Here is a 13513-nt window from a genome sequence, read left to right on the forward strand (position 1 = left end):
CCTGTCAGCAGCAGCACAGCCTGGAGTCCCAGCTGCAAGACAGCTAAACTGAGATTTGCCTGCATAATGAAGAAAGTTTCACCCTGCTGTTATAGAGGAGGTTTTACAAATATATTCAGGGATACAAAAGATATGATTCCAGTGACCTGTTTTCTTCCACTCTGTGGAATAAAATATATGTTATATTAATATATAATCTATATTAATATATATTATACATTTAAATGGACAGTAAAAGCATTTCTTCAGGTTGTCCCTGGAACAGACTCCTATTTAAAACTCCTACAGTTCATATATTTCAGTTATGGAGGGGAAAAATAAAAAAAAAAAAAAAAAAAAACCAAACAGCCAAACAAAGTACAATTTGCAATCACCTGCAATGAGGCAAAAAAATACCAAAATAACATAACCCATTTCCAATATGTGTTTAGCCTCTTTTGAATTATTATTTTACTATGCTTTGACAGTTGGCTGCAAATGACTTCCAGCAAGGAAAATGGTGAAAAACAGAGGCAAAAATACTGTTTTAAAATATTCTACTTTGGAACTTCTTTGAAGGACAGAAGAGGAAGATTTTTGAGCTTTAAAAATGATAAGGATTTTTCAGAGTGTGGAAGTTAAAAAGCAGTAATGATTTTGGGAGATGAGATTCATTGCAGGACAAATTTTTTGTTGGAAAAGGACACTATAATGATTCTTAGAAGTATATTCTGTTGCATGTTAATGGCTTTGGGTTTAGTTTTATTTAGAAATGCCATGTGATTTCAAGATTATGTTCTTACTCAAAATAGAATTTGGAACTTCTTTTTTTTCATTAATATAGAAATATTAATTATTCACTATTTTTGCAATTTTTTTATTTGCTATTATCTGCACGTTACCAGTCTCACTATTTTAAAGCAATAATAAAGCTTAACCTGTGTTAAATGTGGCCAGGAAATATGAGAAACATCCACCACAAACTATTTCATCCCTAAACAAGTGAAGAACAAATATGGATGGAAAAGGCAGGCAAAAAGGTAGGTCTCATGCAAGTAGAATTTTCAGAACTATGTTCATGGATTCTCTGATCCCAGTTCTTAAAGGAGTCACTCTTTAAAAATACAAATTCCAGTACAGAAAAAGAAAAACCTGTTAGAGAAATATTAAGATACAAACTCTGCCCCTGATTGCTGCACTTGCTCAGTAGATTAACAGGACTGGAAATCAGAGCCCACTCTAGCCCTGATCATGATAATTAACCCTGTTGAATTAAAAAAGCCAGTTATTGCACACAGGTAAAATTTGCTATTTCAGTTTGGTCTGTGGAGGAGAATAGAAAAGGCAGCTCTTGACAGAGAACATCCTTTAAGGTGCTTGTTTGTCCTAAATTTCAAACAAGGCAGAGCTTTCATTTCCCCCCTTTTGTTCAGTGAGATAACCAGAATTTTTTCCTGTGGTAACCAAGATACAAGCCTGATTTTATTTATGTTCCCACTGGCTCAGCCTTAACATGATTTCACACGGAAGCAGACCATATTATGGAGCCAGCTGGAAGGGTGGAATCCTGCCTGTTCTCAAAAGACCACAACAGGCAGATTATTGTGCAGGAGAACTTCTTCATCTGGTTGGGGAAAGCAGGGGCAAGAGTTCTACCCACCAGGGACACCTATCAACGGGAAAAACTCCTGGAACTGACTGGTAAGTGATTCTAACCTGAACAATCCCAATATTTTTTTTAAATAATTATTATATTTGTAGTGGCCTGTATGTTCAGAGGGCTCAATGTCCATTTTGGAGGAGGGCAAGAGGCAGGTTAATAAGGAAAAACCTTGTGCTCACCTCTGTCTCCTTTAGGACACTCAGAGGGGTGGAGAGCTGAGACCTGACCATGGAGTTTTATTCTGACAGAAGAGGAGAGGAAAGGGTCAAAAGGGGAATGACCCCACTGACTGTCAGATTGGGAAAGTCACCAGATCCTAACTGGCCTTTAAGGAAACTTGGCAACAGGGAAAAGGAGAAAAAGCCATGTGGGGCTTTCAGTGGGATGGTGGGGATGATATCTGTGGGGTGAGGATATGGGGAGAAAGAGAAAGTCTGGGATACAGCCTCAGTGAGCTCTGTGGATGTAGGAAAAGCACGCTGGATTTGCTCACCTGCAAGCAAAGGGAGCAGTTATGGACAAGCAGCAAATGAGGGACAGGAAGGGGAGGTGGAGAAGTGCTAACCCTTCACAGAAATGTTTGAGAGCAAGTTCCAGACCCAGGCTTGGGATCAGCTCCTTCTTCCCCTCACCCACAACTAGAACTCACTCTCACTGAGGAAAATATGGGGAAAAATCTGTGTTGGAGCAGCAATGAGAGAGCCCTGAGTGTGTGGTGGCTGTGAGGAACCCAACTGTCCATCACACACACAGCAAGCAGGAGTTCATTTAAAACTACAAGGAAAAGTTAAAATAGCCCATTCCACCTTCTCGTTTTCGCACCTGCTGCACAAATTGCCCTGGGGCTCAGCCCAGAGCTGCCTCTCAGTCCTTCTGTCTGTCTGCAGCACCCCTGGTGCACTGGCACAGGTCACCTTCTCCTTCTGGCTGGAGATCCCTCCTGGAAGCAGGGGAACATACTATTTTCCCCAGGTGTTTTGGTTTTGGTTCATAAATTTAAGATTTTTTGGATAATTACTAGTGTACTTATTAGAATGTCTTTTTAATTTTCTTTTTTGTGATGTAGGATTAGGAGAAAGGTGAAGTAGGTGTAAAATTTTAAAAGGGTATAAAGAAAAAATTATTAATGGTAATTAAAAGGAAGAGTAATAAGAATTAGAATAAAACTTTTAAGACACTTCTTTTCTTCTTATAATTTTCTTTCTTAATGATAATGTAAAGAAGTAAAATTTAAGATTTCAGTCAGTTTGCTACTTTTAGAATAGTCATTTTTTAGTTTACTTAGGGAGAGAAATTTTTTTTACTAATGTTATAGAGACTTTTTTATAAGTAAATAGTTTTTTGTGGTTTTAAATTTTATGAATAGCAGTCATCCAGGGAAATTCGTAATTGTGAAATCTCTCTTACTTTTTATAAGCTTTTCTTATAGTTGTATTTGTGGGTTATGTTCACTTATAGGGTATTGTTTTAAAGATGAGATGCTTAAAGGTGGTTTTCATTATTTATCTCAGAAGTAAATTTTTTTTTTGAGAGGTAGAAGATCTTTATTACTTATTTCTCTTTCTTTGTTTAAACTCCTTATGGGATCATAGCTACTTTAATATTTGCTTACTTCAGTATGGGTGGGAATGGGATGGATGAATGAAAAGGAAGGCTGAAATGCACCTCAGATGACATGAGAACCCTGAGGTGGAAATATTTACAGCTGAGTGCAATGTCCTGAACTCCTGCTGAGGTCAACAGAGAGGAACAGGCACCATGGGGCAGTTCAGGTCACCCCAAAGCAGGGCAGGTACATTACCCCCAAAAGTGCTCCTCTTCTTTAGTTAAACAGTGAGGTTAAGGTGATTATGTTCCCCTGCACAAGTCTAGTTTAGGAGGGATTGTTACTTTGTTTTTTGAAGTTTTTTTAAACTTTCTGATCTTTACATTCTGATAACGAACTTTCTCACGCACTTTATATGAATAACTTATTTGTTTTACATTCTTTTATAGAAAAAGAAAAATTTGATAGATTGTTAGTTTGTCCAGTGTCATTGGAGAGGTGGCACTGTCACCCTTCAATCCACTGTCACTTTTAGAAATCTATAAATGTTGGAGTCAGAAATTAAAAATTCTCTTTTTTACCTTAAAAATACTGCATGTCCACATCATGTTATTTCATGTAAGGGATAAATCCCATCCACAGTCCCTGTATAAAGTACTCCAAACCTGCTAAAAATCACCACGCTGAATGCAGGTACACCCTAGGGACCTTCAGGAAACAGCCACTAAGATGTGAAAAACATATTTAAAAAAAGTTAAGGGTTTTTAAATGACCCATCTCATTTTACAGCGGCTCCCCACCTTCCATTTGACAGAAACCACACAAGAACATGCCTTGCCAGCTGGGCACACTAGAGAGAGACACAGGCAACATTTAATTTCATTTCATGTAGGAAGATGCAGAAAAGGAGCACCTGATACAAAAAGTCTGGCGCTGTTGCTCTGTCGCGTTTCTCCCGTGTATCTGTGCCTGGTGATGCAGCGGTAGTTGTACAGTCCATCTTCGTTTTGTACATCTAAAATATACAAGGCTCCCGTGGATGTGATGAGAAATCTAGGTCCTGAAAGACACAAGAATTTGCAGGGTTTAAAATATCTGCAGGTTGTTACTCTCACACTGAAGGACGGAGGACACAGGGCCTGAAGATTTCGTTGTTGCTGGGTTTAGAGCTGCCAATTCCAAGCTCACCAAGTGCTCACTGTAAATGCACAAAAGGAATAAATGAATGTGTATTTTATTTGTACTTCATGTGCAGAAACAGAGAGATCTTTAAGAAAAATGTGAAGAATGAAGGAGAGAAATGTGCCATGGTCTGTATGACTATTAACAAACATACAAGGAGTATGTGAAGTAAAATAAAGAACCAGTGCATTAACCCAGTTCAGTCCAGTGTTGTAGGATGATCTGATGCAATTCATCAGCAGAGCTGTAGGGGTTAGAGAGGCAGGGATGCTGCTCCCACCTGCAATGCCTGCAAGTTAAACAGCTCCAGTGTGAACAGCAGTCCCATCCCACCCTGCCCAGCAAAGCCACAATCTCCAAAACCAAACAAGTCTGCCATGTTCAAGGTCAGAGTTTCTACCACTGTTCTCTCAAAGTAAAAGTATTACAGGTTAAATTTTCTTCAAATATTATTTTTTAAAGTTATTAGCTCTAGACTATGTGGAAAATACCACAGTTTATATGGTCACATGAGCAGTTTTTATCATTTGGCACTCACAGAACTGTCTCTGTTCTGTAAGTGCCCACTTTAAAGGCAAGGACACAAACTCCCCTAAAATCAACACAGTACATGTTTGCTCTAATGCACTTTCCATAATGCAATAAATTGAAATAACTTGTTTAGAATGCATTGAAAACTTGAGCTTCACCTGGTTAATATGTCCACTTAAAAATACTGTAATCTAAGCAGTGTGTGCTTTTCCAAAAATGTGAATATCTTTTCCTTTTCATGTCTGCTAAATTTCTCTGTAGCTGGTAGCTCTTACAATATATGTACCTGTATCTAGGTATTATAAAATATATCAGGCTCCAGAAGTAGGGGAGAAATACCCAAGGCTGAGACCCATTATGAACTAATGTCCAGTAATATGCAGGATGAAAGAATTCCTTTTCTTCAGAGCTCTGTTTGAACAATGACTTCTTAATAATTAAGTGTAGTCAGGATGCTTGCTCACAGATGCATCAGTGGGAAAGCAATCCAACAGAGAGAATATAGAAAGGAAATGGTTTCATTACAGAGGGTGATATCCTTTAAACCATAATATAAAAGAAATTGGAAAAAAAAAACATTTCATGTCACCAGTCTGACCCTCAAAGCAGAGAACATTGAATAAAACAACACCAGCCCGTCTCTCTCATCCTTGGAAGTATCCAGAATTATTAAATAACGGCATCAGGGTTAAATAAGTTGTGGGGTTGTTTAGTGTGGAGAAAAGAAGGCTCAGGGGTGATGTTATTTCTCTCTAAATCTCCCTGACAGGAGGGGGAAGCCAGATGGAGTCAGGCTCTGCTCCCAGGGCACAGGGACAGGAGCAGAGGGAAATAACTTCAAGCTGCGCCAGGGCAGGCTCAGCTTGGCCAGCAGCAGGAATTTGCCCATGGAAAGGGAGCTCAGGCCTTGGCAGGGGCTGCCCAGGGAGCTTTGCAGTGCCCATCCCTGCAGGTGTGCCCTGGAGGTGGCACTGAGTGCTCTGGGCTGGGGACAAGGTGCCCATGGGGCACAGCTGGCACTCCATGGGCTGGGAGGGCTTTGCCAACCTCAGGGATCCTGGGATTCTGTATAAATCACCATAATTGAGGCATAAAAGGTGTTGAGCTCTTTTGCTGATGAAGAAGAGCTGAGCAAGGGAAAGTGCAAAGGAGGAGGAAGAACTGGGTGGGAAGTGCTCTCTCCTCAGCCATGAGCAATGCTGTACTCCAGCCCTGGTGGATTTACAGATTTACAGGCTAGAGAGGTTCCTTCTTATACAGGAGCCATACTGACTTCATATGCCTCTGAAAACTTAAATTGCTTGCATAGAGAAGACTTAGGAACAAAGATACTGTGGAGTGCAGTAGTAAAATCACCTGAATGGGTAGTATTTCAGTTTCACAGCCAGATGTCTGAAACGTGGCATTGAAAAGCTTACATGAAAAAAAGCAAAGCTGTCTTACATCTTACATTTTAATATTCTAGTCGTAAAGTTTGGATGAAATGATACAGTCACGTAGTAGCAATAAATTCAACCAATGAGATGCTGTATCTACTTGATATAATGTTCTGCCCTATGCTGAGGCTTTCTTCCTTTTCCTTTCACATTCCCAATTACTCAGAACACTGTCTGAGTGTATAGATTACTCAAAACCATTTTGGGCACCCTAACTTCTTATCAAATAGTGCTACTCAACATCTGTACCCTTTAACAAGGTCTGCCTAAATTTAGGTTAGAGGGATATTTAGAATTTTGATTTGAAAAGCACGAGATGTCAGACTTTGGTTCACAAGCAGTTTCTGCACTCCTGAAATATTCATAAAGCAAATCCACCTTTTCCAGGGAATACGTTATAAGAACTACAGGTAATTGAGGCACAGTTGCCTCCCTTATGCTCCGTGGGCAGCACAAAATGACAGCTTGAGGAGATGGGAATCACAGTGAAAGGCCTGGCTTGGGGGATGCAGCAAAGACAGCCCTGCCTTGCTTTTGTTTCCAGCTGTGTGAGCATCCACCAGCCCTGTGCCCTCAGCAATCCCCCAGCCCTGCCTGCTCTGCGCACACACATCCTCTGCAGCCCGGGCAAGGCTCACATCAGGGTTTTCCAGCTGGGATGTGACTCTGGTACCAAACTGTGCCAGGGTGGATGGCAATGGAGAGGCTGCAAACACACCACAGGCCCAGGAACAGATTAAAAGGTGTTAATGGGATGGCTGGGATTGTTTTGGTCCCTCCAGTAAATCTGCACATGCTGTGCATTTGTGTCAAGTGAGTGGAGCCCAAACAGCTGAGAGGCAGGAATGTGCCCCTCATGCATGTGAAGGCTTCCTGTAGCTTTCTCTTTCTGGGGTCCATTTTCACCTTTGCTAAATAAATATAATTCCTTTTCACTTCATAATTCCATTTCTCCATTATCCCATTTCACACCTTTGGACACTACTAGAATGCCCAAGTTTAAGATCACACAAATGGGGCCAAAGTTTAAAAATAAATCCCTTCCTCTGTGCTCTTCCACAGCTGTCACTATTTTCAGATGCTCTGCACAGTTTTGAGAGGTGGCCTACACAGGGCATTGTTAGCAATCAAATTTGCCTCTCTTCTCAGGATAAGCATGAAAAAAGCTGCCACATAAATTAAGTGAGAAGATCAAATGCAGAGCTTCCCTTTAAACCCTGTTCTGGAATCACAGCTGGGGTGTGGATTGGGGATGAGGATGTGGAGTGGCTGGGTGATGAATTTAAAGGATCTGTGGGCTATTTCCACATCTTGTAGTACTGAGTGATATTTGCAGGTGAAGCCTTCCCTGCTCAGTCCTGGCAGTGAGTTTCCTCAGTTACGCTTTTGGCTCTGTGAGAGCAGACACACTTATTAAAAGTCTGCCACTTAATAAAAGAGGAATGTAAAAGCTTTGCAGAGCCAAGAAATTGCTCAGTGTTATCTTGCTGTATTTTCTGGAGAAGTTATGAACACACTCAAGCTATCTAACACTGCTTAGATCATCTTCCTGTTGGAAATTACTCAGGCAATTGTACAATAAAACCTTCACTTAAAGCATTATCTAGAGATTTTTCCCTCACCCTCTTCAAAGATAGCTAAAAGTAAATAGTTATTGCCACATATCAGATGTTATCCCACATTTCCCACCAACAGACATTGTGTATAATTGCAGGGCTAAAGATTTTCCTTTTCCTCTTTTCTTCTTAACATGTTTTGCATACTTATGTAATGCTTTTAATAACCAACCCCTCCTTCTCCTGCAGAAATGCGAGACAGAAAAAGATGACAGAGAAATAAAAGGGGAAATGCATGTAATTTCTGTCATCTTCTAAACTGAGAGCATTTTCATTAAACCCGACAGGCTGTCAGCTGTGACAAAGCTGAAGTGTTGAGTGCTCTGCCTTCTGTACTTCAAAAAGTGTTTAGAAAAGCACCAGGATGGGACAGACAAGCTCCCACTGCCCTGTTGATCCAGGGCAGGGCTTTCTTCTCCAGGCACATTTAATTTAATCACTCCTGCTTTGCTCTAATGAAGTTGAATTTTTTTGACTCGCCTGCTTAATATGCCAAATAAAGATTTTTCTAAAGTGAAAAATCCTTTCAGATCAACTGAAGCTTTTTGTTTGTTTGGCTGCTAGCAGGCTTCAGGAGAGGAAGACAGAGAAGCCTCCTTCACAACAATTAAAAAAAACCACTGTCAAAATATAGCTCATAATTCCCATTTATTATTCATCCTCAGCAGTATTTGTATTAATTCCTTGAATACTTGATTATAATAATTTCAGCATCTGATTTACAGAGACGTTGAAATATCTTTTGGCTTTCAATGCTTGATGCCTTTGAAAACCTGGTGCAATATCTGGAATGTGTGTCTCATTCAAAGACTTCAAAGGCTTCCAGAAACCCTCACTATCTCTTGCCTTGGTAGTGTGGGCAATCATAGTAATATATTACCATTTAAAATAGCATTTAAACTTGTTTAAAAATAGAATTTTAACCCAAGGCCAGGCTGGATGGGGCTCTGAGCAACCTGGCCTAGTGGAAGATGTCCCTGCCCATGGCAGGGGGTTTGAATTACATGTCCTTTAAGGTCCCTTTCAATCCAAAGCATTCTATGATTTTATGAAAATTTAAATTCTTTACAGAGGAGCTCTCTGAGACACATAGATTCATACAATTCATACAAGCCACTTGAAAACCAGGGAATGGAACCCATAACTCTTTCCCCAGCATCCAACATAATACATAATTTGCCTCATGGTGAGGCTGAAAATATATAGATCCAAGGACTAGAAAAACCATTAGAGTCAGTTATTTTCACCTTCCCTCCTTTTGCCATTAACCCCTGCCCAAGTCCATATCTGGAAGTTACACTATAGCTTTTTTAAAAAGACATTAGTCATGATTAAAGATTTCTTGTAAGTGGAAAGCATGTGAGAGCCCTGGGTAAATTCTTCCAATTATTCTTACTTTTGAAAATTAGTGTATTGTTTGGGTCCACCTGCCTTTGCCCCTGTTATTGGATCTTACTGTGCCTTCATTAAAGATTTCCTCCACAGCCAGAAATCTTCTGCCCATTTAAGTCCTTACAGAACATGAGGAAATTACCTCTTATACCATCTTTCTCCTTAATTAGTTATACAGATTGAACTTCCTAAATCATTTACTGTGAATTATTCATATCTTGAAATATTCCTGTAGTTTTTCACTCAACACCTTAACAACTTTTTGAAGTTCCCTTTCAAGCTTGCATCATGCAGATAAATTTAGTTCTGAAATTTCTGGTTCTGGTCATAGTGAATGCAAAATTTCACCATTTTCTTCTGTACAATGTTTTTTTCCATGTACCCACCCAGTAATTGAACCCATCATAGAAAACTGTGATCTCCTTTTCAGAGTCATGGATTTAGGGGTTTCCCTCCTTCTGTAGATGTGACCTCTCACCTGACTGTCCTAAAACTGTAATTATTGCTATGAAAACCTCAGTGTTCAAATCAAACCTCTTTAACACAACCAAGCTGTGCCGTCTTTTGCCATTACACCAATATTTTAACAGCTGGAATATTTTGCCAACAGCTTTTCTTAACAAAATTTCATTCCCTGATAGAAACTCTAAATTCATGTCTTCATCTGAGATATCAGCAAACCACTTGGTTTGGAGATAGAGGAACCCCAAAGAGATGGATCTCACTGTCCTAAAGAACACAAACACGGAAGAAGTGAAGGAAACTGAGTCATACCTAGGCTTGACCAAGGGCCCCAAAACCCACAAAATTTTTGAAACACACCTCTGATTTTACTATCTGCTGACCAGTGCCCTAAATAACCTACTGACTTCCTTAAAGTTTAGCAGTGTTAGCAAATCATGTGTTCGTTTCTCTAAGTGAGAAGAGGTCACATTAACAATTATGAAATTGCTCTTATGTAAGGTTTTAATGTTTTCCATTAGACTGCATAATATTAGAGATTAAAATAAAATTCTGTTTAGGTTTTCTATGTGAGATTGTTCTCATGTATAATTCATAAGAAAATGTGAACACTTTCCTGTCGAATTAGCGCATCATACTCTTGTATGAAAATGAGAATATTTTAAAATCACAATGTTGATTATTCTCTTATCATGCCCTTTTCCCCCAGCATGCTGGTAGTCTTTAAACAGGGGCAATGTTACCCCCAAGATGATTTAAAAAACCATATTTGATTTTTCCTTTGTTGGAAACACATCTAACGGCGTTGTGTTATTGCAGCCTAAATTGGGTTGATAAAAATTAAGAGAACAGATGGCTGTTCTAATCCTGTGCCAAATGGTAATACAGAACAAAAAGACTCTTGCCAGGGGTACTTGTCACCTCCCCTGGATAGAATTGCTTCTGCTAAGCAAGTTTCCAGTGTGACCTGTGCATGGAAGGGGAGAGAGCTCCCCACAGAGCCAAAGGGGACAGAAACCTCTAACTCAGATTTATGGCATTGCTACAACATCCTCAAACAAACCAGGCTGCTGCTCAGGGCATGGGAAGTGTGCTAGAACTCGCTTAAACTCTGCCCTGCAGTCATATTCCTGGGAAGGCTTTTGGTACCCAGCCCAAAGATTAGATGAGGAAAGGAGATGTGGAGGGAAAGGTCAGGATTTCACTTCTCCAAGTATCACCCACTCAAGGAACTCAGCCTTCATGGGATACCTTGAGAGGCCATCATGACTCATTTCCTGGCAGAAAAAATCAGTGGCAAAGCTTCTGAAGTGCCACCATATATGATGTTGCTTATGAGGAATTAAGGTGTTTGATATTCCCATTTTTTCCTGACACAAAGAAAGAAAAAGCCATAAAATCCATGGGAAGTGTTATCCAAGGTGAGGGAGGCTGCTGTGATATTTAATCTATAATTCCAGGCTCCTCAAAGCTCACAGAAATGTGTCTTATCACAAAGCCAAGCTTGCATGTCTGAAGTTTCCTTCAGTTCCAAAGCAGTTGGTTTTTCCTTTCCCTTCTGTTTTGCTTTTTGTTATAGGCTTTTTCCACCCCCCAGAATTAAATTTGAGAATTTATAAAACAAGCCAGCAGCCTTACATGAGATGCTTTCTATTTTATTTAGACACATAATCTGTTTAGACTTCAATAAAGAAAAACTGTGATTATCTCTGTGCAAAGCTCTCTGCATGGAGCTGAGGACATTCATAAATATTTCCAGTCCTATGACCTGGTGTGGTTCCAGCTCTAACAGAGGTGGATTCACAGCTTGGCAAAATTTGTGCAAAACTGACAGCTCAAAACTAAGACATTATTTCTGATATCATCATTCTTTACCCTCCCTCACCTCCTCTATCTCAGTTAGGGATAGAAGCACCTGCTTTGGTGGCAGGTCAGGGTGAATCGGGGTTTATTGTAAATAAATCTGTTCCTTATCAGTCACTCTGCCTCTCAGTCAGTGGAATTCACACAGAGCTGCTCAAAGTGTGGGAGGCCCAGCAAAGCCACATCTCCATGGCTCTAAAATGCCACCAAAGTAATGGAATATTTTCCACTTGATTCTTCAAAGATTAGAGAGGAAAAGAGTAAAATAAAAATTGCTGTAATTTTGGCATCACTATTTGTAAGGAATATCATGGATCAGCAATGTCCTTCTGCATATTTTCAATCAAAATAGATCTGGACAAATTTAGATGCTGTGGTGTTTGCTCCATTCCAAAATGTCTGGGTTTCATAAATGGGGATATTGCTATAGCTGTAGTTCTCCAGATTTCCCTTGATGTTTTACACCAATTATTACTACCTGAGACAACAAACCTGCCTGTTTCTTGCCTATAGAACCATAGGGTGAACACAATTGGAAAGAAAGGAAAGGAAAAAGGAAAGGAAAGGAAAAAGGAAAGGAAAGGAAAAAGGAAAGGAAAGAAAAAAGGAAAGGAAAGGAAAAAGGAAAGGAAAGAAAGGAAAGGAAAAAGGAAAGGAAAAAGGGAAAAAGGAAAGGAAAAGGAAAAGGAAAAAAAGGAAAAAGAAAAAGGAAAGGAAAAAGGAAAGGAAAGGAAAAGGAAAGGAAAGGAAAAGGAAAGGAAAAGGAAAGGAAAGGAAAGGAAAGGAAAGGAAAAGGAAAGGAAAGGAAAGGAAAGGAAAGGAAAAGGAAAAGAGGAAAGGAAAGGAAAGGAAAGGAAAGGAAAGGAAAGGAAAGGAAAGGAAAGGAAAGGAAAGGAAAGGAAAGGAATTGGGGACTGAACAAAATAAAGTTGCACTTTGGGATTTGTTAATTGAGCTGAGATTATCTGCTGAGTCAATTGCAGCTTTAAATAGGGACAAGAGTTGTTCCCTGTTGGTTTCTCATTGAGACAGGATGAGGCCTGAGCCTAGTGTTCCAAAATCAGGTCCTGAATTCTGGAGGCAGCTGCATTCCTGGTTTTAGCTGCTCTAAATCCAACAGTACCCTGAGTTTATTTGTGCTTCTGTAATCTCAGTATAAGGGAAGACATTGTTCCCTTACATGTGCAGTGCTAGGATTTTCTGAATTAGTTTGGCCCTTTTGAAAAAGAGACCGTAAATTACTCAAATCAAAACATATTTTGTTGTCCTGTGTTTCTGAGACTGCAAAAATGTATTTCATGCCAACTGCCCACACCAATTCTACTTATGTTACATAAGCAATCTTCAAGTTTTATAAAGGAGGAATAAACCTGTTTGTTTGTTTTGATTTTGTGTTGGTTTTTTTGTTTATTTATTTGTTTTTTCAAATAAGGCATAAATAGATGCAGGAGCTGTGCTTTTGTGTACACAGACTGGGTTTTGTTAATGGCTACTCTTTTATGATTTAATAGTATAGATTTAATAGTATAGACCTGACTGATCACACAATGTTTTTATTTAATTGTTCCCCCTCTTAATCTTTGATGAATTTATTAGGCATGAGCAGCTACAGCTGTTGTTAACTGTCATCCTCCAGGATATTGAATAAAACTGCCATAATCTTTAATGCCTGAATTTTAGATTATTTGAGTGCTTGCATACATTGCTGTAGAAGCTGCTTTCCTCATTTCAGCTGGCAAGCAAGCAGATAATTTTAAATCACCAGCTAGTTTTAGGGGCTCTGATTAAAGAGGATTCAACTTTGCCCATGATATATGGAGCTGTCTGGAGGATTAAAATCTTT

The 13513-nt window shown here is 39.5% G+C and overlaps 1 protein-coding gene across 3 annotated transcripts in view; it reads right to left on the minus strand.

Moving 5' to 3' along the window:
• DSCAM (DS cell adhesion molecule) overlaps nt 1–13513 on the minus strand; it is a 471606-nt gene that overhangs the window by 196893 nt on the left and 261200 nt on the right. For all 3 annotated transcript variants that reach the window (XM_030957750.1, XM_030957759.1, XM_030957769.1), the window contains exon 4: nt 4102–4248. In XM_030957750.1, coding sequence (XP_030813610.1) covers nt 4102–4248 — 147 coding nt within the window. The remainder of the gene's footprint in view (nt 1–4101; nt 4249–13513) is intronic.

Source organism: Camarhynchus parvulus, chromosome 1 (genome assembly GCF_901933205.1).
Source record: "Camarhynchus parvulus chromosome 1, STF_HiC, whole genome shotgun sequence".
NCBI lineage: Eukaryota > Metazoa > Chordata > Aves > Passeriformes > Thraupidae > Camarhynchus > Camarhynchus parvulus.